Source organism: Heloderma suspectum, chromosome 1 (assembly GCF_057233095.1).
Source record: "Heloderma suspectum isolate Gila_16-S chromosome 1, 16-S_ref, whole genome shotgun sequence".
In the NCBI taxonomy this organism is placed as follows: domain Eukaryota; kingdom Metazoa; phylum Chordata; class Lepidosauria; order Squamata; family Helodermatidae; genus Heloderma; species Heloderma suspectum.
This window is the reverse complement of record NC_139458.1, coordinates 96,363,435-96,390,749: the sequence shown is the minus strand read 5'-3', so window position 1 is coordinate 96,390,749 and position 27,315 is coordinate 96,363,435. Positions and strand designations below refer to the sequence as shown.

General features: G+C 43.3%; 1 protein-coding gene across 2 annotated transcripts; it reads left to right on the top strand.

Moving 5' to 3' along the window:
- Positions 1 to 254: 254 nt before the first annotated feature.
- Positions 255 to 18,942, top strand: FADD (Fas associated via death domain). Of its 2 annotated transcripts, XM_084852035.1 has the most exons (5): positions 255 to 312; positions 676 to 984; positions 2,688 to 2,861; positions 11,391 to 11,486; positions 17,865 to 18,942. In XM_084852035.1, exons 2-4 carry the CDS (start codon positions 687 to 689, stop codon positions 11,483 to 11,485), a joined length of 567 nt encoding a protein of 188 aa, XP_084708161.1. In that variant the 5' UTR covers positions 255 to 312; positions 676 to 686; the 3' UTR covers position 11,486; positions 17,865 to 18,942. The 2 variants fall into 2 exon arrangements, with proteins under 2 accessions (XP_084708161.1, XP_084708152.1); XM_084852026.1 differs by lacking the exons at positions 11,391 to 11,486; positions 17,865 to 18,942 and having other exon boundaries at positions 2,688 to 3,127.
- The last annotated feature ends 8,373 nt before the right edge of the window (positions 18,943 to 27,315 follow it).

The window sequence follows — 27,315 nt, the reverse complement described above, 5'->3', positions numbered from 1 at the left end:
AGCAAGAGCACGGTTCTCTTCTCCGTGCTTTCTGTGTACAGTTCGTTAAGCGCCGGCCGGCTTTGGTTTTGCAACGGTTTAATGCCGGTTGGCGACTCTGGGCGTCTGCTGCAAAAGCTGCACAAACGCTGCCACCCGGCGGCAAGGGCGCATTCTGCAGTTCTCTCGTTGCAGGAGGCTTCCAGAGAGGGGCCGGCCCGGCTGCCTCCTGGAAATAGTCAAAACTAGTGGGCGGAGTGTCCCAAAGGCAGCCCAGGGACCTCCTTATTTCTCGCGCTATGGCCTCTTGAGACGGAAAGTTTAAACCAGGAAGTAAGTAGCGTTTTCTAAAACTCGCGGTTTTCTTTCCTCCGGTTTCCTAACAATCATTCAGAACGTTACTTGGAGTTTGTCTGAAATAGTTTAGAAAATAAAGAATCTTGTTAACGTTGAGTTCCGGGTGCATTGTGAATGAGGAAGTCAGATCTTTGGCATTGTATTTCCTACAAGGAAGAGATCGCGGTGGAGTTTTATTTAACGTACACGAGTAAAATCTTTAATATTGCTAGGCCAGAAGTTTCTATGCCTATTAAGAATGTGCATATTTAAAGACAGAGAAGCAATGTAAGTGAAGAAATGCCCTGAATACTGGCATCTCGGCTAGAGTATTCTAATCCTCCCTCCTGCTCTTCCTAGGTTTTCCAGTAATGGATCCATTTCTGGATCTGCTGAATGCGTTTTCAAGGGCCGTTACTCCAGAGGAGCTTTCTGCTCTCAAGTTTCTGTGCCAGGATCACATTGGTAAAAAAAAGCTTCAGGCTGTGAAAAGTGGCCACGAGCTCTTTACCCATCTCCTAGAACAGCAAATAATTACCCGTAACAATGTAGAATTCTTAAGACAGATGCTAAGAACCCTGAAAAGAGAAGATCTATTAACCCAGCTGGAACAGTTTGAAGACGTTGGAGTTGGTGATCCAGCTAATCAGCTGGATATTCAAGAAAAATGTAAGTGGATAACTGATTTTTGACCTGATGAAGAGGGCTTTGATCCACAAATGCTGGTGTGCGCACTACTTGGCAGTAAGCCCCATCAAACATAGCAGGAGTTATGTCTGAGTAAACACACACAGATTGCAAGCTGTGAAGCTGTTAGTCTTCAAGATGCCACAGAACTCGTTTCTGTGTGGCAAAATAGTATATTGACACATAGGGTTCTTCCAGACTACCAGTAAGAAAACACTGTGTAGCTATTCTGTCTTTTCTTCCTTACTGGATTTCTATGTGGTCACAAAAAGAAAGAAGTGGTGGGAAAACACAGGAGGATGTCTGCCTGATTTCTGGCAATTCCCAACTGCCCAGGCCTCATATCATTCTGTTCTGGAGGGTTCCCCCGACCAGCAGATTTGGGGGGATTCAGAGGGCTGCAGTGAGGATGAGAGAGATGTGGAAGTTCTATTTCATGAACAGAACTCGAGGCACGCTTCACTGGATCCAACCCATTACTTTTCTAGAAATGTAATTACTGGAAATTTGGGGGAGAGGGTAGGGTTCAATCAACCCATAAGTGCAATCATATGCACCTTTACTCAGACGTAACTCTCACTGTGTTCAGTGGCTCTTACTTCCAAGAAAGTGTGCATAGGATAATAGTCTAAATCCATACACTTAGGAATGTGTACTAGAAATAAACTCTGAATTCTGCATAGACACTTTGCGGCCTGAAGCAAAGCCCAAATGCTCCCAAGCTCAGGCCAGCACTTAAAGACCTTGCTGCACCATTCAGATACCCAGTTCCTGCCATCATCTATCTCCACCTCAGTTGCTTAAACTGGCTGCATAACAGGGCCAGTCCTGGTTCAGTCTTCTAATTTAGCTTGATCTAGGTCAAGCTGCTTTTTTTTTTAAAAAGAAAGATACTGGAGCTAGGGCAGATGAACTGTTGGCAGCCCTAGTAGCAAACTTTTCCTGTCTTTAACTACTCATGGCAGTCAGAAACAGGCATGTCATTTACCACTATATCATCTGCATTCCAAAAAACCTCCAGCCTGTTAAAGTTATGAGAAGAAAAAATGTAGCTACTGTATTCCTATGTCAGATATAGGAATAAGAACAAATACTTTCTATGTTGATATTTACTGTTCCGATAAATCGAAAGTCAGAAGTATCTCTGAGCTTCTTGAATCAAACTGGAGGCATGAGCAAGAGGATAAATTTTCTTCTGGCTAATCCAGTTTGGATTTTTCCCTTCCCTCCAGCAGGCTATCTAGGGCAGCTGAAAAGGAAGAGGAATTAGAATGAAATGAGTTTCCTTGCACACATCCGATACCCAGTCCATCCCTTTCTCTCTAGCATAGCTCCATCTCTTCTTCATTTTGAACCAAGGAAGCTTCAGTGGGAGGGAGGGCTAGCAACTGATAGGGGCTAAAGAGAGCCTACAGGCAGCTAGCTGACAATCCTGAAGTGTAGGCTGAGATTGGTTGACATCTGATGGAATTTGTGGTTACCCAGAAACTCTGCCCACCTCACTGTAAAGAAGACGATTGAGTGGTGGCAGACACTGAGAGCAGCCCCCAAACTGGAGTCTTGCTGCAGTTTGAACCCTAACACCCAAGTGTTTTGGATGATCACCTAGAGCATTCTCTGGAGCACAACAGTAGATGTCCTGCTGTGAGTCAGAGATTTGACCCAAGCAATTATTTCTTTTCTAGGTAAGCTGGACAGAGCTTTTGAGATCATATGTGAACACGTTGGAAAAAACTGGAAAATGCTGGTTCGAAAACTTGGAATTTCAGAAGCCCGAATGGATAGAATCGTAACTGCCAATCCATATAACTTGCGAGAGCAATTGATGCAATCACTTCTGGAATGGCGTAAATTAAAAGGCAAGGAAGCAAAGGCTCACGATATAATAAAAACCCTCAGGGACTGTCATATGAATCTAGTGGCAGACTACGTCGAAGAAGGTTTGCAACCAGAAGTCTGAAACTCAATAAAATAATTGAAAAAGACCATTGATGAGACATTCAATTAAACAATCCCATGAAAAGAGGCTGTTTAGTTGTCACAGAAAACATGGGGTATTTGGCTGTAAGATACAATCCACTTACACTATTGCCTTTGCACATAAACTTGCTTGCTTTTAACTCGGAGTTAAGGGTGCTTAAGTGGTTTTCCATTCTGTCCTTTGTTCCGAGATTAATTTAAAGGGCAATCCTGAGGTCTCAGCAGGCCAAGGACCAGCTTATGCTAGCTAAGCATCAGCATGACTTCGTCGGGCCCTTCCAGCCCAAAATTTGAGGAGAACACCCAAGCACTCCAGCACACGTGCGTGCGCACATAGCATAGCAAACTTGAGACATATTTCCCCCAGCAGACACGGCAAATTAACCAACACCCAGCAATTACGGAGCAGTATGCCAACTCCCTTGCTCACATGGGACAGGCACGTAGAGAGGCAATTCATATACAGCAACAGGAAGACACCTGCATGATATCCCCCTACCCCACCACACACAGTCTGCCAGAGACTCTCCGTTCCCTGTGCTGCATGAGCCACTGTGACACATGTCGTAAGAGCCCAGCAACTGCAGGAATCACTGCACATGGGTTCATATCCCTGTATGCCTCTCACATCCAGCCTGCTAGTAAGCATCCTTTTAACTGCATAGCACAAAGAAGGAAGGACAGGCCGTATAGCAGACCACCCAAGTAGTTCCTTTGAGTAGTTCCTAGCAAAGGTAGGACCCAAGACAAGCAACAACCGAAGCCGCAACTACATTCTTAGATCAACCTCTGTTAGCTTACTGCGTGAAGCACACCAATTGGTGAGACAGGAGGTGCAATTTCAAGCCACACAATAGCAGGACTAAATGCCCAGGTCCCCTGTCTTATGCCTGGCCAGCAACAGTCCTGTCAAGAGGCAAATGAGAAGGAACAGACAGGAACCTACATTGTACATAGAGGGCCCCCCTGTGCTTTTAGACAGAGGACATTAATCATCGCTCACCCATAATGCACCAACACTACATAGGTTATATATGTAACTGGGAAACTTTTATGTAGAACAGCAGAGGCTTCTTGTCTGAGAGATCCCAGGTTTAAGCCTGACTGAGTTACAGGAACTGAAGTCCCTTTCCAAACCATATCCTACGTTTTGGAGGTATGCAGCTGGCTGTCCTGCTCTAGACTGAGTCTTGGCTCTTTGCAAGCAAATACAGGGAGGAATGCAATAGAGTAGTCAAATTGGCAAGCAAATGGTCAAGTACACAGATTTCAGTCCAAGGAGGTTTAGGCTAAGGCAAGAGTGGTCAAAATCCAGGCAGAAGTCAGAACACAGGCAGGCAAGAAGGATCAGGCAACAGCAGGAGTGGTCAAAGTAACAGGCAAGAGGTCAAACACAGTAAATTAGGTATGTTAGTCAGTTCAGAAGCAGGGTCAAGAAACAGTCCAAGGTCAGTAGCACAGAGCATCTCACAAAACAAGGCACAGGAGACAAGGTAGCACATACTGGAACTAGCAGAGGTGTTGCTTCTAGCCGCTCTCAAGTTACCAGTGAGAGCTGATATAGCTAAAGCAACTAGAGCCCCACCCGGTGCTCAGCTGCTTCCTGTTAGAAGCTTGTCAGATGTCCGCATGAGGAGGGCCAAAGTCAAGAGCAGTCCTCTTCAGTAAGTGAGCACTCCTTCGCTTGGCAACCACCCTAACGTGGACCTTAAGGCGCTGGTGTTCTCAGGGGCTAGGTGGCGGATTCAGCATCTTCCTCTGCCTCGGAAGCCAAACTCTCCCCCTCTCTGGGAGGCAGATTCAAAGGCATCACCTCTGAGGGTCCTGGACTGTCCTGGCTAGTTCCAGGGTCTCCTGAGGGTCAAATGGCTCTGACAAATCTGGCTACCCCTCTGAGGATGACTCCAGTGGCAGCATGACACCTGGGGCCATGACATTGGCCACTTCCCCCCCACCCCCAGGCACATGTTGCCCAGAAGTGAAAAAAAACAGGAACAGGACTTTATCCCACAAGGGATGCTTACCCATTTTACAGATGGGAATCACTGATGCTGAGGAAGTCTAGTCAGAACGAGGATCAATAAATCGAATAAGCCAGCAGCCATATTTGTTGTTGTTGTTCAGTCGTTCAGTCGTGTCCGACTCTTCATGACCCCATGGACCATAGCATGCCAGGCCTTCCTGTCCTACGCTCTCCCGGAGTGTACTCAAGTTCATATTCATTGCATCGGTGATGCTATCTAGCCATCTCATCCTCTGCCGTCCCCTTCTCCTTTTGCCTTCAGTCTTTCCCAGCATCAGGGTCTTTTCCAGAGAGTTTTCTCATTGATTTCCTTTAGGATGGACTGATTTGACCTCCTTGCAGTCCAGGGGACTCGTAAGAGTCTTCTCCAGCACCACAGTTCGAAAGCATCAATTCTTCGGCGCTCAGCCTTCCTTATAGTCCAGCTCTCAGAGCCATACATTACTACTGGGAAAACCATAGCTTTAATTAGACGGACCTTTGTCGGCAAGGTGATGTCTCTGCTTCTTACTATGCTGTCTAGGTTTGCCATAGCTTTCCTCCCAAGGAGCAAGCGTCTTTTAATTTTATGGCTACAGTCACCGTCTGCGGTGATCTTGGAGCCCAAGAAAGTAAAATCTGTCACTGCTTCCATTTCTTCCTCTTCTATATGCCAGGAAGCGATGGGGCCAGATGCCATGATCTTAGTTTTTTTAATGTTGAGTTTCAAACCAGCTTTTGCACTCTCCTCTTTCACCCTCAACAAGAGGCTCTTGAGATCCTCTTCGCTTTCTGCCATTAGGGTGGTATCGTCTGCATATCGGAGGTTGTTGATAATTCTCCCAGCAATCTTAATTCCGACCTCTGATTCATCCAACCCGGCATTTCTCATGATGTACTCTGCATATAAGTTAAATAAGCAGGGTGACAATATGCAGCCTTGTCGTACTCCTTTCCCAATTTTGAACCACTCGGTTGTTCCATGTCTGGTTCTTACTGTTGCTTCTTGTCCCTCGTACAGGTTTCTCAGGAGACGGGTAAGGTGGTCTGGTACTCCCATCTCTTTAAGAATTTGCCACAGTTTGTTGTGATCCACACAATCAAAGGCTTTAGCATAGTCAATGAAGCAGAAATAGACATTTTTCTGGAATTCTCTTGCTTTCTCCATGATCCAGCGAATGTTGGCGATTTGATCTCTAGTTCCTCTGCCTCTTCGAATCCCAGCTTGTACTTCCAGTAGTTCTCAGTTTGCATACTGCTGAAGCCTAGCTTGTAGGAGTTTGAGCATAACCTTGCTGGCATGTGAAATTAGCACAATTGTGCGGTAGTTTGAATACTCTTTGGCGTTGCCCTTCTTTGGAATTGGAATGTAAACTGACCTTTTCCAGTCTTGTGGCCACTGCTGAGTGTTCCAAATGTGTTGGCATATTGAGTGCAGCACTTTAACAGCATCATCTTTTAGGATTTTAGATAGCTCAGCTGGAATACAGTCATCTCCGCTAGCTTTGTTGTTAGTAATGTTTCTAAGGCCCACTTGACTTCACTCTCTAGGATGTCTGGCTCAAGTTCAGTGACCGCACTATCATGGCTATCAGGGACATTCAGATCTTTCCTGTATAGTTCTTCTGTGTATTCTTTCCACCTCTTCTTAATCTCATCTGCTTCTGTTAGGCCCCTGCCTTCTTTGTCCTTTATCATGCCCATCTTTGCACAAAACGTTCCCTTGATATCTCCGATTTTCTTGAAGAGATCTCTAGTCTTTCCCATTCTATTGTTTTCTTCAATTTCTTTGCATTGTTCATTTAAGAAGGCCTTCTTGTCTCTCCTTGCTATTCTCTGGAACTCTGCATTCAGTTGGATATATCTTCCCCTTTCTCCCTTGCTTTTCGCTTCCCTTCTTTCCTCAGCAACTTGTAAAGCCTCCTCAGACAGCCACTTTGCTTTCTTGCATTTCTTTTTCTTTGGGATGTATTTAGTTGCTGCCTCCTGAACAATGTTACGGACCTCCATCCATAGTTCCTCAGGCACTCTGACTATCAGGTTTAATCCCTTAAATCTATTCCTCACCTCCACTGTATATTCATCAGGGATATGATTTAGGTCATACCTGAATGGTTTAGTGGTTTTCCCTATGTTCTTCAATTTAAGCTGAAATTTTGCAAGAAGCAGCTCATGATCTGAGCCACAGTCAGCTCCAGGTCTTGTTTTTACTGACTGTATAGAGCTTCTCCATCTTTGGCTGCAAAGGACATAATCAATCTGATTTCGATATTGACCATCTGGTGATGGTCTTTTAGCCTTTGTCCTGCTTCATTTTGTACACCAAGGCCATGCTTGCCTGTTATCCCAGTGATTTCTTGACTTCCTACTTTAGCATTCCAATCCCCTATGATGAAGAGGACATCTTTTTTTGGTGTTAGTTCTAGAAGGTGTTGTAGGTCTTCATAGAACCGATCAACCTCAGCTTCTTCGGCCTCAGTGGTTGGGGCATAGACTTGAATTACTGTGATGTTGAATGGTTTGCCTTGGATTCGTACTGAGATCATTCTATCGTTTTTGAGACTGTACCCCACTACTGCTTTTCCCACCCTTTTATTGACTATGAGTGCTACTCCATTTCTTCTAAGGGATTCTTGCCCACAGTAGTAGATATGATGGTCACCTGAATTAAATTCGCCCATGCTTGTCCATTTTAGTTCGCTGATACCCAAGATGTCGATGTTCAATCTTGCCATCTCATGTTTGACCACCTTCAGCTTACCTTGATTCATTGACCTTACATTCCAGGTTCCTAAACAATATTGTTCTTTACAGCATCGGATTTTCTTTTCACCACCAGACACATCCACAGCTGAGTGTCCTTTCGGGTTTGGCCCAGCCGCTTCACTCTTTCTGGTGCTACTTGGAAATTCCCTCTGCTCTTCCCCAGTAGTATATTGGACACTTTCTGACCTGAGGGGCTTATCTTCCGGCGTCATATCTTTTAGCCTTGTGATACGTTCCATGGGGTTTTCTTGGCAAGGATACTGGAGTGGGTTGCCACATTTTCTGCAGTGGACCACATTTTGTCAGAACTCTCTGACATGACCTGTCCGTCTTGGGTGGCCCTGCACGGCACAGCTTATGGCTTCACTGAGTTACACAAGCCCCTTCGCCACAACAAGGCAGTGATCCATTAAGGGGAGTCTATGTAATATCAAACATCAATTATAAAACATTTTAAATTACTTATTTTATATTTTTTAAAACCAGATTTACAGAGACTTTGGTGAAGGTTTGCTACCAATCAAATCCTGTGATAAACCTTTCCAATAACTGTCCCTACTTTTGTTTGAAATTACCTGTTGAATGATAAATGAACAGTGATAGTAAATACTTGATAATACTGCCTTATCCAAATTCTACACATGAACTCATGTAAACCAAATTTTGTGTATCTAAGTGCATGTTTGTGCATGTGAATACTGATGCAGATGCATGTGTACAAAAACTGGCGCTAAGCACTGAGTGCTGTATGGTATCCCCTAAGGCTGTTTGCAGTGCTGTATATCACATTGTTAATTACACAAGATAATTCTTGGCTATGATACCTCATTTTCATATAAACACTTTAATGAGCTACAGGTCTCCTGAATTAGAATTCCATGCATCATCTGTTCAAAGACAAAATCAAATTCCATGTAATTTACACATTATTAAATTTTTAACTGAAGTTAAGGCCCAGCTTGCAGTCTGATACTTCTGTAGGCTTTCTTGCCAAAACAAGGAGTTACTTTTTGGAAGAAGCCTGGGAAGTTTCCAGCCTCATGGAAACTTTTTTTGTTCTTTGCATTGTGTAGAGCAGGGGTGGGCAAGAGATAGATCATGATCTACTGGCAGGTCTCTAGGAGATTTGCAGTAAATTGGCAGGGATTTCTGACTTCCAATCATTTTAGCAATGGATAAAATCCAATGCCAGCATATTCTCTAATCCAGAGGACATGAGCCTTGGTCCTTTTCTTCATGTGAGCAAATTTATTTATTTGTTACATTTATATCCCACCTTTCCCCCAAAGAGTGAAGGCGACATGCATAATCCTTCTCTCCATTTTATTCCCATAACAACTCTGTGAAGTAGGTTAGGCTGAGAGTCAGTGACTGGCCCAAAGTCACTCAGTGTGCTTCATGGCCGAGTGGGGAGTAGACTCCAGGTCTCCGAAGACCTGGCCCAACTCTCTAACCACTACACCACACTGGCACGTGTCTATTTAACCCTCTCCTCCTTGGCAGGAATAGCAAAAGAGGCTTTGGTAGAGAATGTCAGTTTTTAGTTCAAGACAGAGGGGAAAGGCTCATCAATCCCCTCCTAGAAGTAGAAAGACCTACTGAATTCTCTCCTTATGTGTGAGCCAACACACGCAGAAATGGCCGTGAGAAGCTGATGTGCACAAGAGAACAGATCTGGCAGAACCTTTTGCTCTTGGGCTCTTGGGAGTGAGTCAGTGTGCACAGCCAATGTTTATAGGCCTACATGCCTTGCTCCAGCCCAAATATGGCCTCTGTTAATAATTAGTTATCAGGGTCTTATAGGCACCATGTCTGGCATCTGATAGCGTTTCTTAAAAGGTGTGGCTTTTGTACCAGCCTCCAGGGGGAGTGCTTGCGTGCGTTTTATCTATCAAATTGAAAACTGGCCCAAACTAGTGTCAAATATGCACCATGCTGGAGAGTGGTATGACTTCAAGAAGTACATAAGTGAAACAATAATTCAGAAGAACCAATAGGAACATTGAGGAACTACTGTTGTATGCTGCCATCCACTCAGCCATGTGAGGAGGCTGATGCTTTAAATATCTTGAAATGAAACTGGCCACAAAGTTATTCTCAAACATTTTCTATGCAGATTTTGATGTTTTAAGATTTTCCAAATATTTCTTGGGGTGTGCACATAGTTGTTAAATGTTTGATATTAAACATTAGAATTTGACATCTGAGGATTATGCAGTAGCAGTCAACGGTTGACAGAATCTGATATGTGGAAGCCATGTTTTGAGAGTATTTGATAGCTGAATGTAGTAGTAATCAGTATTGGGTAGTTTCAAACGTGCAGTAGCAGATAATACTTGACAGAATCTGATAATGACTTTAGACATTAGTAAATTTTATATAAATTTAGGGAGCCATCCTACCCTCTTCGGTAAGTTGACTGAGGGGCCTCAGAAGATGGCATAAGTGCTGCTCCATCATCAGAGGAATGCCAGCGGGACAGCACTTTCACTGTTGGAAGCTCCCTGATCCACCCATGGAAAGCTCTGCTGGTATACATGTTCTGCTGATGATGTTCTGCTGCTGAGCGGGGAGAAACGGCGTGCTGGAGGCATGCCAGGGATGAGGGTTTTCCACACAACTTGGAATGCTGGAAAATCATGGCTTCCAATCACATAGAGAGCCTCCACTGATGCAGGTGGTTCTCCTCTTTGGAAAGTTGCCCACCGTGAGTACAATGGAAACATGTGAAGAGAAAGCAGGGCTCCCTCTCCTTATGCATTAAAGGTAGCTCTTTCAGAATGCCTGAACAGGGCTAGTGTGATAGTTAAACAAGACTTGGTGATGGCCACCAACTTAGATGGCTTTAAAGGGAGATTAGAGAAATTAATGAAGGACAAGACTATCAGAGGCACTATGCCTCTGAATATCAGTTCTTGCTGGGAACACCAATGGGAGAGGGCTTAGGGCTCTTGCCCTCACACCTTGCTTGTGGATTTCCCATAGGAATGTTGTGGGAAACAGGATGCTGGACTAGATAGACTGTTGGTCTCCAACAGGATTCTTCTTATGTTCTTCTTAAACACCCAATCAAGCTTATACCACAGTTTTCTGTAAATTACCAATAACCATTTTTCCTCCCCGAAAACATCAAAAAACTTCTTTTGTTGCAGCAAAAAATATTTCTTTCCATCCTGAATTTTCACTTCCTGCCATATGCAAGACTGCTGTTGTCCATTTGCTCTTCCCTCCTCTGACATTATTTTGCAGCAGGATAAATTTAATTTTAGAGTGAACATTTGAACAGAGCATGGCAGTATTAATGATATGAAAGCAGGTTGACCCGAGCGTAGGATTTCTGAAATCGTATGTGTCTTCCTATGCACAGTGAGCTTTTTATGTCAATTAGGAAAGAGGGACAAATTTTCCACAGAATACATATTATCTGACTGCAGCTGGATTTTTCTGATTATATTCAATGATAAAAAACCTGTCAGTTAAGACCAGTTGGCTGAAGCTCAACAAAGCCAGGAAATTGGAAGTTAAGGCTGATGCCTTAATAGATGTGCCCCGTGATCAGTAATGAAGTTGTACAATGTCACAAATTGTGTTCCTTATGACTTTACCCTCCATGCACCCATACTTTTCCTCGGTCTTTCAGGTCCAAATCCAGATGGCGAGATTGGAGTGTCTGAGACCAGCAAAGATTATTGCCTTCCAAAGCATCTGAGCCTTACTAGAGGAATTCTCCTGTGAGGTAACCCATGCTGGTTTGTAGTAGTTCCATCCCTCCCACCCCTTTCACCAGAAATGTAGCTTACTAGACATAGCTTACTGGGGTAGAATAAGGCTAAAATAAAAAGATGCCTCTTCCATGTTTACATCCCACACCACTAATCGGTGCTCAGGTATTCTCTCTGGCACAGTACTGATATGACAGCCCTGCAGTATTTCCAGTTTATGGAAGTGTAGCCCCTTGCAAGATCCTTAGGGCACAACTCTTCGGGGCACTAAAGAGCTGCCACAGGAGATTCTGAGGAGTTTTTGTGAGGCAATTCTGAGGGAGAGTGGAAGATCTGAGAGATGAAAGAGATTGGGGAGACGACAGTACTAAACAGAGAAGATAGTAGAGGAGAGAACTGCAGTCAAATACCCTCACACGGTATTAATCCAGCAGCAGCTTTGAGACCAGAGAATGGCAGGCTGAGGCCTACAGCTGTGTAGCAGCAGACAGGCCTGAAATGAAAGATCTTAATCATTTGTTAGTGATGGCTAGTGTATTGGATTCCATCCCCATCTATTTTTTGTTTTGTTTAGAGACTTAAATTGTATAGTTATAGTTAAGAAAGTAGAATTGCTTTCTTCCCTCTTTCCCCCTCCTTAGTAAATAAATGTGCGTCAGCAAATATTTTTGACTTTCATTGGCATTTTTTTTCAATTTCCAAAGTTTCGTAGTAGTTTTTTAGTGGGTAGATAATTTTGAAAAAAAAAAAAAAACAACCAAAAAAACCCTGTACGCAACTACTGACTTATATTTTTAATAGCTTTGGTAGAACTAGTAATTTTTCAGAGAGCACAATCCTATTCAAGCCCCACTAAACACACTATGACTTATTCCTGTGTAGAGTAGCAATTACAGCAGGGGGGTTAAATTTTTCCACCCCACCTGGCGGGGAGTGAAATTCCACCCTAAAATGCTCTATTGACTCCAATGGAGCTGGGTGTGTGTGTCTTTTCTCTCTCTCTCTCTCTCTCTCTCTCACACACACACACACACACACACCCATGGGGTATGTGGAATCTCACCAAAAAATGGGTGGGGCTGAAAGGTTTAAAACCACCCCTCCCGGAGTGCCATGGTCCCAGTCCAAATTGGGGTCCTGCCTGCTTACATGGAGATAAAGAAAACTAGCACAAATGGCTCCACCATGCATGTTAGACAGAACATTTAGTTTGGGCCAAAGGGACAAAAGCCCAGGGTCCAATTTAGACCAAGCAGACAAAAGAAGGGGAGGTGACTCTGGTCAGAATGGACAATAGCCTCAATAGGGTGGACTCAGGATGGGTTACATCTAATCAAGATAGTACTTGATTGCAGTGCATAAGGGTGGGGAATGTCTGCCCTACCAATATGCAATTCACTAATTATGCTATACCTTGGAGGTATGTGACTCTCCCTGGGGTGTATTCATGCCTAGTTCCCGATTACTATTTTACTATTAAGTACCTGATCTATTTGTGATATATTAACTTGGAGTGACTTCACTGAGTCATAGCACTGAATTTTTGTCTTGAGAATGTCACTAGATGCCAATGGCTTCATGGCACAATTGCTTGCTTTTGGCTTCTTGCAGCTGAAGAAGGCCCCTCAGGCTTGCCTTTACACCAGGTGCCAGGCTGGACATCTGTACGTGACAGCACAGTGTCACCCAAAATACCGGGACAGAGTGTATTATTACAGGCTTTCATGACAAACAACTTGCTAACACAGAGCAGTAATTTCTGCGTCACTGCAATCACATGCAGAATTTGCATACTAGTGTCACCAGTGGCAGAAATATATATACACTCCGCATGCAATTCGGGCAACACATACAGGGAGGAATTTTTAAGCGTTATGCCTGCTGGGTGGATTGTCGCCCTGTGGAAAAGCTTTTAACATTTAAATCAATGTTCAGTAGTTGCTCATTTCCTGGCTGTGGCAGGTCTCCATGTACAAGCAGGCATATGAGTGAGATACTGACCTGATTGCGATAATGCTGTTTGGTGGGTTTCCAGAAGGGCAGAGGTTAGTTTTGTTTATACTCTTGTACATTTGTTTCCCTAGGGCTGACTCAGTAATTTCCCATATTTGCTCTCTGTGTACCTTGAGTAAAAGTTTCTTTCTCTGGATTATTTTTAATTTTTTAAAACAAATGTGTTCCTAGTTTAATCCCTTACACTGAATCAAAAGCAGAGTCCCACCTCTAACGCATCAACACCTTCCTACTTCCAGATTAAACGTTTCCAATACACTTTATTGCAGTGTATTTGTATATTAGGACATAATTGGATATTTCCATGGATATTGTTCAACCTCTCTTAGCCATTATGTTTGTAGATTTATATCCCAATCCATTATCTCTTGAAAGCATGGGGTATGCAGGACAGAAAGAACCCAGTATCTGGCTGAAAGAGCATCCTTATTCATTTCAGTAAAGACTCCAGCTTTGTGTGAATATTTATTTACACACAGAAAGCTGCCTCCTCCAGAGAGTTATTGGTTGGAGTGTCAGACTAGGGCCAGGGAAAACCCACTCAGCCATGTAGTTCACTGGGTGATCTAGGGCCACTCACGATCTCTCAGCCTAACCTACGTCACAGGGTTGCTGTGAGGATAAAATGGATAGTGCATCCATGTACATCACCTTCAGCTCTGCATCAAGGCAACAAGAAAATCTGAAAAATCAGGTACACGTGCGTGTGTGTGAACCAGCCCTAGGGGTGTAGTAATCATCAGAAGAATGCTTGAAACTTGTGTGCATGCCAGCTCCCACCCTATGGCCAGCAGGCTATATACTTGCTCTGCCACGTGCAGCATTAGGTTGTTGGCATACTACTGCATATGCTCAAAAAGCAACATTTGCAGAAGCATGTCAAAAAAAGTAAGTCTCGGTGTGGTGATCAAGTACATGCAGGAATTTCCTATGGCTACCCAATTAGTGGGTTGTTACATTTCTGCTTTGCAAAAGATATATTTCCTCCATCTCTTTCCTTTCACATCTGCTCTAGATTCACATAAACATTCTCGGAGCTCTCATTCTCTTGTTCTGCTGACTATGAATCTGTTGTTTCTGTGATTTTCAGTTGCTGTCTCTACAGGTTTGAACCTGGCTTTAACTCTCTAAAAGTTGTACATATCTGCTTAGGGCAACTGTTAGATAGACCTACTGTTCATTTCACACAGCTGTCATGCATATTAGTCCTTCACGTCAGATCCTGACATATTGCTATCCTTTGTTTTTGGGGTGGGGGTCACAATGCCCATGGAAAAGTACAGATTTAAAGGCAATACCTAGAACTTAGCCTATCCAAAACAGAGTTGCTATTGATCAGCACAAAACAATAATGCAAGGAAGGGAAGCACATTACTGTTGTTGTAAATTAGGTGGCTTGTTTCATTGGGATACTTTCATTCTTATTATTCACACAGATTGAGATAATGGAAATGTGGCTTAGTGGTTGTGTATTATCTTAAAAGTTAAAGAATGACATGTGAAGGGCATGATCCATAAGCTGCAATTTATTATTATGCTAATTTCAAACAATTTAAAATGTTATGTTTCCTTGAAATCAATGGATGAAGTTAGTTTAAGGAATATGCCCAACTGAGCAATTTGTGGACAATACTGTTAAGAATGTTTGTTTATTCGCTCAGTCGCTTCCGACTCTTTGTGACTTCATGGACCAGCCCACGCCAGAGCTTCCTGCTGGCTGTCACCACCCCCAGCTCCCCCAAGGTCAAGTCTGTTACCTCCAGAATGTTAATATTGATTATAATATTAAGAATACTAAGAATGTTACTTAATATAAATCTAGCAGTATCTCTTGTATGATTAGTTCAAATACTAAGCTGCATTCTAGCCCAAATTTCTCCTTTATACCTCAGTATTATATACAGAAAGGGTGTCAAGAACACCGGCCTGCTTTTCCACCATGAAGCTGGGCCTTGCTCTCACGTATGAGGCAACCACCTGTGAGTGCTTTATGGGGGGGCGGGGAGCTCTGTCCTGCTGCTCAAGGGCAGGCACAGTCTTTCTTAATTGGGAAAGTGATAACAGCTGGGCTTGGTGGGAAGCTCCTACCTCCTTCTGGGGTGCTGATTGGTTGGGGGGAATCTGCCTTGGGTTGCCAGGGCTGAGCCCTAAGAGGAGCTGAAGCAGAGGTGTGGTTGTCTCCCCTTGTTATGGCAGTCTTTGGTTAGGTGGCTGGGCTCTGTCCTGGGAGGCTCTTACTTTGGTATGTACAAGGATAGGTTAGCCAGCTTTTGTTATTTTCCTTGGGTGTACTGTTAAAAGGCTCTCTATCCATAAGGGTTTCTTGAGTATTTCAGCTTTGTTCCCCTCTGTACAATTTACTACCTCCACCCCCCTCTTTCTCTCTACCCACTTCTCTAAACAAACATTTATCCAAATCAAGGTTGCTGTAATTCCTTCTGGGTGACCTCAGTGCTAATTTCAGTGCCTATTAGCCTGGAAGGGTGGCTACTGGGTGTCTTTTGGGAACTTGAGGCCAGAAGTGGGAACTAGTTTCAGCTCTCCTTCACAAAGGGTAAAGCTATCATAATAAATACTATAGTGCATTCTAGTGTCTCTGGCAGAGCAGTTTCCCAGGCCTGATACCCAAGGTCCTTTAGAGGATTGAACATGACATCATAAAGGACTGAACATGACACCATATAGGTGCAATATGTGTGTTAGACCACTATGCTGTGACCCTGCCTATATTTAACACCTCCAGTCCTTCAGCTTAAAGGACATAAGCCCTCTTCAGACCCCCCCCCCCAAGAGAGAGAGACTGAATGCAGAAGGGGAAAGTGGGCCACTGAGCTTATGCAGTTGACGTAGTGCTAGCTATGCCCCTGATGCCAGCATACCATTTACTTTTGAATGCATGTGCAAAGAATCAAGCTTTCAGGCATACAGAGACAGAGGACCAGACAAATTGCATAAAGGGTGTCTGTATCTGCATGGTCAATGTTTCTGGTTTGACTGTTTAGTTCATAAGTAAAGGAAGTGCCCCTAAAAAATTAACCCATCTAATGTACCTGTGCAGATCCACCCTGGGACAAACAAACATACATAGATAGATAATAGGCATACGGATAATGGAGCTGGGGCCTGCAGGTAGGAGAGAAAAGGGAAGTAAGAAAGCAAGTGGTGTAGCAAGGACTTCAAAGGATAGAAATTGGGGCATGAGCCAGCAAAGTTAAGCACTTTTAAGGTGCAATCTTATGAATGTTTAGACAGAAAAACTACAACTCCCAGCATTCCTGGTCATTAGGCATACTGGCAATGACTTCTCAGACTTGAAGTCCAAAACATCTGGAGATCTACCTTGTGTCCACCCGTTCCAGAGTACAGCTGATGACGTACAGCTGAGCTTTAGGTGGCGGCTCTGGGAACTCAGACTTAAAAGCCTCAGTCTCTGGCAGAGAGTTGCTCGAATAATGTCCCTGCACCAGTCCTTGTGTGCGTATCCCCTGACTGCCTAGCTCTCTTTACTGGACTCCCCTGGGCTTAGACATTTGGATTGTCTTCAGACCTTGCCTTTGACCTTTCCTGGCTACCTTGTTCCCTGCTTGGACTCTGCCTGCTCAGACTATCTTCTGAACTTTCCTTCAAATTGAACCGTTTCTGATGGCTTGCTCCCCTGCCTTGGCCTCACCTGAAACAGGGCAGGAGTCTACATTACCCCCTAACCCCGAGCTGAGTATCTGGGGGTGGAGCCATATGCCCTGATGTCATTTGGCTTTGGTATGTGCCTGGGAAAGCCGCTGTGCACTGAAGCCTCCCCAGCTCAGGTGCTGGGTGGAGAAGCGCTCCTCTGCCCCATGCTTCAGTCAGGGTGGCTGCCTGCCCTGCACCTTCCCTCATTGGGGAGGACACAGGGTGAGCAAAGCACTTAGCATGCTGCTCCCCCTCCCTATTAGTGTGCTACATAAAGGGAATCCCTGCTGTCATCTCCAATCTCTGATAGAGGTAACAGCGGGGATTCCTCTTCTCACCCCTTCCCAAGTTCCCAGCAGCCTCCAGAGGGTGGGGGCTTGGGAGGAAAGGGTGTGGAGAGAATCCAAGCACCTACGGGTCAGAGCTTCGCCATCCCTGCTGTGTGTGTTACACTTACACAAGGAGAGAGCATCTAAACAGCCCTTATTTCTCAACCTATTGTGAAGATAAAAGGGTGAGGGGGAAGACAATGTACATTAACCAACACTCCTTGAAGGAAGGGTGGGATAAAAATTATTAATACATTGTGTTGCAAAACAAATAGTTGGGTCCTTTCACATTAATCGTTTTGTATATCCCTTCACATAGCTATTTTTTTCCAGTCAAGGCTATTTAAAAAGCAACAACACCATATGGCTGTCTTGCAGGTGGCTACAAGAGAGAAGGCCTTTTCAGGTGTGGTGCCCTGCTATGGAATGCCCTCCCCAGAGAGGCTCACCTGACGCCTATGTCCTTTTGGCATCAGGTGAAGATCTTTTTATTTTCCCAAGCACTTTAGACTGTTTTATTGCTTTTAGATATTTGCATTGTTAATTTTACTTTGGTTGTTATCCTGTGCTGTGTTAGCTTCCTTGATTTCACTTGTATTTTATTATTTTAATCTATTTTGTATTCTGCCCAAACAACTGCAGTTATTGGGTGGGTTAAAAATGTAATAAATACATACATAAATAAAATTAATTAAGACTAGCACTTACCTCAAGCCTTTAAATGGCAATTTCCTTCTGTTTTCAATGTCGTACTTGTGTAAATGAGCTTCAAATGATTGTATTAAAACCTTGTTGTTGCACAACAGTATGACTCACACAGACAAGACAGGAAACAATAGGGCCACAGCAATATGATGAAAAAAACAGTATGCAGTCGGAACAGTCATCATGACTTTCAATGAAACAGTGACTGCAATCACATGCAATGCTTTAGCTACAAAGATTCTTCAGAACTTTTAAAGAACAACAAAACATTTAGAATGTTTCCAGAAAAGTATTATTAATTTATATATACACAATCACAAGGTTGTTGACAGGGGGTGTGTGTGCAAATATAACAAAACCAGTAGTCTGTATTTGCTTGCAAATTGGATGCAAAATAAGCATATGCAAAGCATCCTTATCACATAGGCACAACCCTGCTGGATCAGACAAACAGCCTATCTAGTCCAGCATCCTGTTTCCCCACAGTGGCCAACCAGATGGCCATGGAAACCCATAAGCAGGACATGAAGGCTCTATCTACTAAAAACTTTATCCACAATTAATTTGTCAAATCCCCTTTTAACGCTGTCTAAGTTGGTGGTCATCACCAATTCCTGAGGAAGTGAATTTGATGGTTTACGTGTATGAAGTACTTTCCTTTGTCCTGAATCTCCCAAAATTCAGATTCACTACATGTAACATATGGATGTTTATTTTTTTAAAATAAAGAACACACAGTTGTTTGCCTTTGCCCCGTTTCTTCTTACGTAACAAATGTGACATTAACCCAGTTCAATGTGTTAGATGGAGGGAGCAATCCTATGGCTGCTAGTCAGTGGCTAGACAGCCATAGGATATGTCAGTTTCTGGGAACTGATCTCGGAGCCTGCACTCCAAGGACGGTTCCTGAAGAACTGACCTTCTTCCCCCCGCAACCTCGCAGGCAGCTTGGAAGAGGCGTGCGGAGCAGCGAAAACAGGGTGTTCGGGGGGGGGGAGGCGGAGGTGCCAGTACAACACATCCTGTCATCCGGCAGCCGCCTCCCCGGCTCTGCTGTCCTGCAGCTAGACAGCCGAAATTGGCTGTCTAGCCGCAAATGCAGGGTGGCTGAAGCATGGAGGGGATGATCCCCTCTGTGCGTCTCCTGCCCTGCATTAGATAGGTGGTTGCCTCCAAGTTCGGAGGCGGCCACCTATCCCCATAGGATTGCGCCCTTATTTAGTAAAACCAGGGCAAATAAGGACAGAGGCTACAATCCTATTGACACTTACGTTGGAGCAAGCTTAATTGAACACAGTGGGGCTTGCTTCAGGGTAAACACAGATAGGATTGAGCTATAAGTCTACTACATTTTATAGAAAACAGAGGCGTTCCATGCTGTAGCTTCTAGAAATCTTAACTTCCATAACCAAGGGGATGACATCCATTTGAATGCACATACATAAAACAAATGGGGGTTACCCTTGACATATATCTGTCCTCTTGACTATGGGCTAGCCTCAGGGCCCTCCTCTATCTCTGTGGAGTATGATCTCTCTTTTAACCTGCATCTTCTAATCTAAGGGGAAGGGACACATTTAGGTCACGTCATTGTACTAAGAAAAAAAAGTCAGTGCCACAGGCAAACACCACCCCGCAAAGAAGCCTCTCTTCCCTTGCTTCTCACATTCAAGTTTGCATGCAATGGCCACTTGGAAGAGCATATTTCCCTCATACAGCAAAGTCATCTAGCCAAAGGACACAGTAGAAATATGGTGCTTTAAGCATAGGAGAGGAAGGGGAGGACTGCGCAGGCAATTTATTTTTCCAGTGAGGATTTTTATGCAGTGGTTATGGTAATTTGGAGTAGAAAACAAATACTGGATACCAAAAAAAACAATACACAGGAAGCATCTGAAATAAGATCTGAACATATATAATCTATAGTAATACCCAAGATATATATAGTGCTTTATGGTTTTCATAAAAAAATACTTCACATACATTATCTCAGAAATATCTATATAGGAGATCAGTGTTGTTATCCCCAAATTATGGAGGAAAGGGGAAAAATTAAGCTGAGAGACGAGTGACTTTCCAAAGACTACTGATGAGGCAATCTCTGAACTGGGGCTATCCCAGCATATTGCACTAGCCACTCTTCCACATTGTCCTTAATGTATACTAGTATGAAATAAACCAATGTTAGAACCTGAATTAATACTAGAATTAAAATCCTGTTTCTGACAAGTATCTGTCCTCATATGTCACGATTGCGAAAGAGGAAAGCAAGTGTGTGTGTCAGAAGAATAATATGGATGCAGCTGAGCACAGTTCAGTCCAAGATTACATAAAACAAGCAATATATGTAAGAACAGTTAAAAAGGCTATTCTCCTTTCCTGAGCTTTAAAAATCTGAGTTCCGACACGTCAAGAGCTCAAGAAAAAGACTTTTGATATCTTCCAGTTCATCTGACTTTGACTTTATGATTGGGTTATTGTCTTAGAGGTGTATGCTGGGGACCTTGTTGTGCTGGATGATAGGTGCTGATGACCGCTACCCATGACATAGAGCATGCTTACATGAGATTGTAGCTAAATATATCACGTTATCTTATACGCCATATACAAAGAACGAATCTGTATACAAGTGCAATCTCATAATGAATTTTGGCTGGCAGAAATTAGAATAACAAAGCATCATAAAACCTCTTATCAGCCAGAAAGCTATTACCAAGACATCATTCTTTGCGTTCTGTAATACACCCACAGAGAGGTTTTTCTTTCAAGATAGTAAATTAAATAACTTATTCTTTTATTTATTAATATTTTGATTGAGTTTTGATTTTTGTTTGATATAAACACAAACATTGTTATGACAAAAAAGATGAAGTAAAACAAAAAATCTGGTAGAGGGGGAGGGGAAGCAGTGTGCATCAGTGGAAATAACCTATTCTTAAAATGTATTGCAGATGTGCTGAGGATATCCAAAGCCCAAAATAAGTATCCACTGCATGTTCCCCTATAATGATCCTCTGTGCATCTCTTTAAATATGTTCCTTTTTCAAGTGCACTATCTACCTTTTCGTACTTCACCCTTACAAAACTGGTCGAGCACATCCACTGTCTGCACTTACAATCTTCTAGCTTGTTTGAAGAATGGCAGCTCTTTCCAGTTGAGTTGTTGTGGCATCGTAGGCCCAGCAAAGAAGCAAAGCTGTCAGTCTGTTCACTTGTCTGCCCAAGCATTTACTGCTGAAAACACTGTGGGTGCAAAAGTGGTGCCAGAAAACACAGCTCCTACGAGGACAAAAGACTTCATGCTGCTGCACTGTAGTGTCATTGGTAATCCCATGCCATCTTCACTCCCAGAAGCATGCCATTATGGCACCATCTGGCATAGTAGCACTACAAGGGGGTTCTAAATTATACAAAAAGGAATATTTCTTCATTATAGGTATTTCTTGTACTGAGAATCCTCACAAGGTAAACGCTATGCCCGTATAGCATGGCCACAGTTACGTAGGAAGCTGCCTTTTGTCAAGTCAGTCCATCTAGTTCAGTATTTTTGACACTGACTGGCAGAGGCTCTCCAGGGTTTCAAGCAAGATTCTTTCCTAGCCCTAACTGGAGATGCTGGGGACTGACTAGACCACCGGCATGCAAAGCAAGTGCTCTGTCACTGAGCTACAGTCCTTCTCTTAAGTTTTATTACTTGACTTCATAACATTATATTCACTAAAATTATCCATGTCACATTTTCTTCCACTAAAAGAAACCAACACAAACATAGGACTATGCACAGAGTGTTAAGGAATGTATCCTTTGCATTCCACCATGATATGAAAATCACATTAAAAGGATGCATGTGGACCTATTCATTGGGCTACTGCAGCCTTTAGAGCAGTAGGCAATCTGGTGGCTGTGGGCACCAATGAGCCCCCAAACACCTTTCTTGACACTTGCCAAGATGCCCTCTCCCTTACATGATGGAGATGTGTGTGTGTGTGTGTGTGTGTGAGAGAGAGAGAGAGAGAGAGACCGAGAGAGAGAGAATGAGAGAGAGAATATCTATGAATGCTGATCCAGAGAGAGAGAGAGAGAAAGAGAGAGAAAGAGAGAGAGCTAATGAGTTTCTGGCAGATGAGGCAAGGGAAAAAAAGAGTTTCCCTTCTGTGAAATAGGTTTCTGTTGGTGCTGAAAATTATAGAATCATAGAATAGTAGGGTTGGAAGGGGCCTTTAAGACCATTGAGTCCAACCCCCTGCTCAATGCAGGAATCCAAGTCAAAGCATCTCTGACAGATTGCTGTCCAGCCTCATCTTGAATGCCTCCAGTGTGGGAGAGCCCACTGCCTTCCTGGGTAATTGGTTCCATTGTCATATTGCTCTAACAGTCAGGAGGTTTTTCCTGATGTTCAGCCAGAATCTGGCTTCCTGTAACTTGAGCCCATTATTCCGTGTCCTGCACTCTGGGATGATCGAGAAGAGATCCTGGCCTTCCTCTCTTTGACAACCTCTGTGACAAATGGTGGGATCAAAGGAGCTGTTTAGGGAGCAATCCTATGGCTGCTAGTCAGCGGCTAGATGGCCATAGGTTATCTTGTTTTCCGGGAACCAACCTTGGAGCCTGCGCTCCGAGGTCGGTTCTTGGAGAACCAACCTTCCCCCCATTCCACGCTGCAGGCAGCGTGGAGTAGCCCCATGCTCCACACTCACAAGAGGAGAGTGGAGCAGCTGAAATGAGGCAGATGGAAATGCCGGTATGACGCATCCAATGTGTTGTCTGGCAGCTTCCTCTCCTGCTCCACCATCCCACGGCTAGACAGCCAAAAGCAGCTGTCTAGCCAAAAATGTTAATGTTAATATTTAACAAAATGTTAATTTGTTAATTTTTTAACAATGTTAAAAAATTATGTTAATTTTTTTAGCCTCTTCTGTATAGGAGCTGTATTTATTTTTCTTATATATACAAAATGATTACTATATTATTTTCATCCTCATTCCCATGCCCTCCTGTGACTTAGCCTAAAACTAGGCTTAAGCACATGAAACTGAAGCAATCGCATATTCCTTCTCTATTTACACCTACCTCCACTTCCTTCTCCTTTCTCTGTTGTTTCCCGCATGTTGCATTTTAGACTGTAAGTTCCTCAGAGGAGGGACTTGTTCTTTTGTACTCTCTAAAGCACTGTGTACCCCAATAGGGCTAAATAAATAATTTATGTCATTAATGCAAATGCTGAGTACCAGAATTGTATGGTATGCTGCTTGATTATTCCCCAAGAAATAGGAAATAGTAAAACCCAGTTGTGAAAGAAGTTTGTGTGAGCCATGAAGTATACAAATAACTATGGATCAATTCATTTGAATAAGGTTTTCCAATTAACTGGGTACTACTTCATAGGGGCAATGGTCCGGCTCGCACATCAGGACAACCCACCATTTTTTAGAATACTGGATGGTCCTGAATGCTTCTGTTACATTGCGTCCAAACCTGGATCTCTGGCTTGTTTTTCCCCTGACAAACCTGAGGAAGAACCCACCAGCACATTGCCTCATTCACAGCAACTCACAATTTTAAACATTGTAGGTTGTCATGATATGTGAACCAAGCCAAATGTCTACTTACTATCGACATATAAGAATTTCCAGTGAAACTGTGACAAAAGCCTTTCTTTATGTTCTTCAGTAATCATGTGTCCTGCTGTTTCCTGTATGTTTCCGTTCTGCTTTTCAGGACATCCGACAGCTCCTTATTCATCCAGCTGGCTTTCGTATGAGCCCTCATTATCTTTCCTTTGGATCAGAATAGCCTGAAGTTGTGCTTCTGATAAAATCTCTTTCTAGAGCAACTGTCAGTTTAGACATGTTTCTACCTCAGATTTTTTTCCCCCTTCTGTGAATATCTCTGCAAATCCCCAGCTGAAATCTGCTGTGTGTTTAAAACTTTTTTGTTCTGCTGCTTTCAGACCTTAACTTTGGTAGTTCCATCTTCATGTGGTAAACTAATTCTTCCTTATTTGTCACATCAAAACCAAAACAAATGATCCCCCTTGTTTTGTTCTTCTAAGTTTCCAATGTAAAGCACTGCCATTTATGAACATCAAAAACGTAATTTCTAGGCTCTGTAGTCACAATTCAGCAAGCCCATTTATACTAATTCACAAAAATGGTGCATGCATGATGTTCAAGACTTTGGCTCTCATCCATTATACCATGAAAGATCACTATTTTGACCACTTTGTGTGATTAGGATATTCTTAACATCCTTTTGCTCCTCTCTCTCTCTCTCTCTCTCTCTCAGTGGCTTTCAAACCATCTAATTTTACAGAACTCTTTCCACATCAACTTGTCTCTTTAGGAACCCCATTGCCAACTTCAGGTTTGCAGGGGGAAGGGTCCTTTTGGAACCCCTTCCTCCCACAGTGCACTTACCTTCACTGCTGGCTGCTACTGCTTCTCCTCCTTGCCGCCTGTACAACGGCAAAAGAAAGAGTGGTGGGTGAGTGAATGAGCAGGTGTCAGCAGCTGATGCTTTTCCCTTTTGCTATTTTCAGTGCTCTTTCCCTATGGAGTGGACAGGTGAGCACTGACGACTGCAAAGAGCAGCCACTGCTGCTTGCTTGCTGTTCTCTCTTTTTCTGGACAGTGATGGGAATTGGGCCAAACCTGGGTCCAATCCCAGCTACTACTTAGAAAGAGTGCAGGTGAGGATGTGGTGGCTGTTGTTACTCTTCCTCTTCGCTGCTGTCATTGCTCACCCCTCTTAGCCAGAGGGAGAGTGTGGGTGAACAGGCAGGCAGTAACAGTGAGGAAGACAAGCAGCAGAGGCCAGGCAGCTTTTGGTGGTTAGCCCCTTGCCAGGGTGTGGCCCTTGACAGATCCCTGATTAAGCTGACTCCAGCCTTGAGGAATCTCTATACGCTGTGGAAGATTCCTGGGAGTCACTCTGCTCAAGCAGGGTTCTTCTACCTGGGTCTGTTGGGTTTCATCATTGCCTTGTGTGAACCAAGAGTGTGCCTGGAACATACCCAACACTTGTCTGCAGTTATGCATTGCAGGGAACATCAACAATGGTGGGCAAGGTGGTCTTCTGAGAAACAGTGTCCTCTATTATTGATCTTCTCATAGAGGAAACTCTGATAAGCTTCCAGGGAACACCACAGTTTTCTGAAACACAGTTTTAAAACTACAGATTGATCTGTTTATCTATTTCTCCTAATTGGGTGGTCTATAACAGATTCCTCATCATTATGCCACTCTTCCCAACCACCACCACTCAGTTAACCTTTATTTTTATTTGACCACTTTGAACAGATGTGCCACTCACAATACTACTGCTATTCTTTCCTGAACAGGCTCTCTGAATATCACAAGAGTATTCAGACCATGAGAGCTATCCCATTAGGTAATGATTACTTCAACATAATTAGTTTTCCACACCGTAGGTTTCCTGCAATTGTTTCCCATTAAAAGGTTAAATGGTATTTAATATAACTGACAATGCTATCCTCCCAGGTGTTGAGGATCTAGCCATTAAAAAGAAAAATGCATTTTTGCTAGACTTTCACAGGTGTAGAATATGTAGAAAATGAATAGGTGTGGAGTTTCTGCTAAACTTATCTTTCTTCCCTGTTAATATGACCGCATCACCCTTCTCTGCAAGTGGAAAACTGCACTACTCAGGTGGTATGAAGAAAATTGCCTGATTATGTGGCTATCCCTGCACATATATGGGGAGCAACTGTACAGTCCATTCCTACGCAGTTGGGTGCACCTAAGCCCTTTGATATCAATAGGCTCTAAGCAGGCCTAATTCCGCACAGAACTGCAGCTGAAAATAGCCTTCATGAAAATGGCTATTTTATGTGCAATTTCCTTCCTTGTTCCACATTTATTTTTTCTCTACCCCCGGAATGTCAACTTTTGCATGTTCCCTTTAGCACCTCTCTTTGAGCCCTCTGCCATGCTGCTTCTTATGCTGAGAACAGCTCCTTATTTATTGACCTATTTCCCTCTTTTCCAAGTAAATTCTGAAGAAGACCCACATCTTTAACAATACAGCGCTATGCATGATTACTTGGATGTAAGTCCCACTATGGTCAATGAGGCTTACTTCTAAGTAAATGTGTATAGGATTGCAGCCTATGTCTCTCACCACCACCTAGCCACTTCTTACATCCTCTCTAAATGTTATCTAAGGGCCAAAACAGACATTACTCTATTTTTTCCATCTTTACTCTAGAGTAGGTGCAGGGGCCCTACATAGCTGCTAGACACAGATTTAAAGTAATATCTGTTTTGGTCCTAAATGGCCAACCCACTCCCATTAGGCACTGGCTATCTCTGTCTTCTCCCCTCCAGCACCTCCCTCCCCCAACCTTGACCATCTAATCTAAACTTGGAACCTTTTTGTAGGTGTAAGGCTCCACAGTACTTCTGTGTCCTGTACAACACCCAAGCGCTATGTGAAAGCTTGAAAGCAACAGTAGCGACATGGACTTCTATAAATATATTCCATTCATGAAATCAGTAAAGGCTCAATAACATTTCCAGAGAACAAATGTTCTGAAGTTTTAAAGAGAAAAACAAAAACACTAAGCTCATGAGCCATATACTGCTGGTTGGATTACTCATGCAGCTAGATGTGTATGTACTCAGAAGCCCCACTATTCCTTCTAATCTCATCCCACTCTCAGTGGAGCAGGGACAATTATTATCCCTTCTTTTAAAAATCTTTTTCGATGCTTGCAATACACACATATATACAAGCATGACTTCTGAAAATTAACAACTTTCCACAAGACTGAAGCTATTTGTAAGTAAAAAATATGAAAGAAACTGGAGCAGCTGAACATTGCTCACTGTGTAATTCATTAACTGGTGAAATGTCGTTCCCCCTCCCATCCCCCTTCTCAAAAATGTTAATCCCCTATGGCTAAGCTCTCAGAAATCCTGCTAGGGAGTATGTTTTCTTTTCTCTTCTTAGCCCAGATGCCTGCTAGCCTCTCTGGTGTCTGTCTGTCGCAGCGTCTCAAACTCACTAGAGGAATAATATCATTGGCAGGACAGTATTGTACAACCGCACCGTACGCCCATCAAATGAGAAAGGGAACGGATCACGTCCCTAACGCCAGACCTGA

Coding starts and splice junctions, on each gene's coding strand:
- FADD (XM_084852026.1), top strand. CDS start 687: ATGGATCCATTTCTGGATCTGCTGAATGCGTTTTCAAGGGCCGTTACT. Junction 985..2,687: donor GCTGGATATTCAAGAAAAAT/GTAAGTGGATAA, acceptor TTTCTTTTCTAG/GTAAGCTGGACAGAGCTTTT.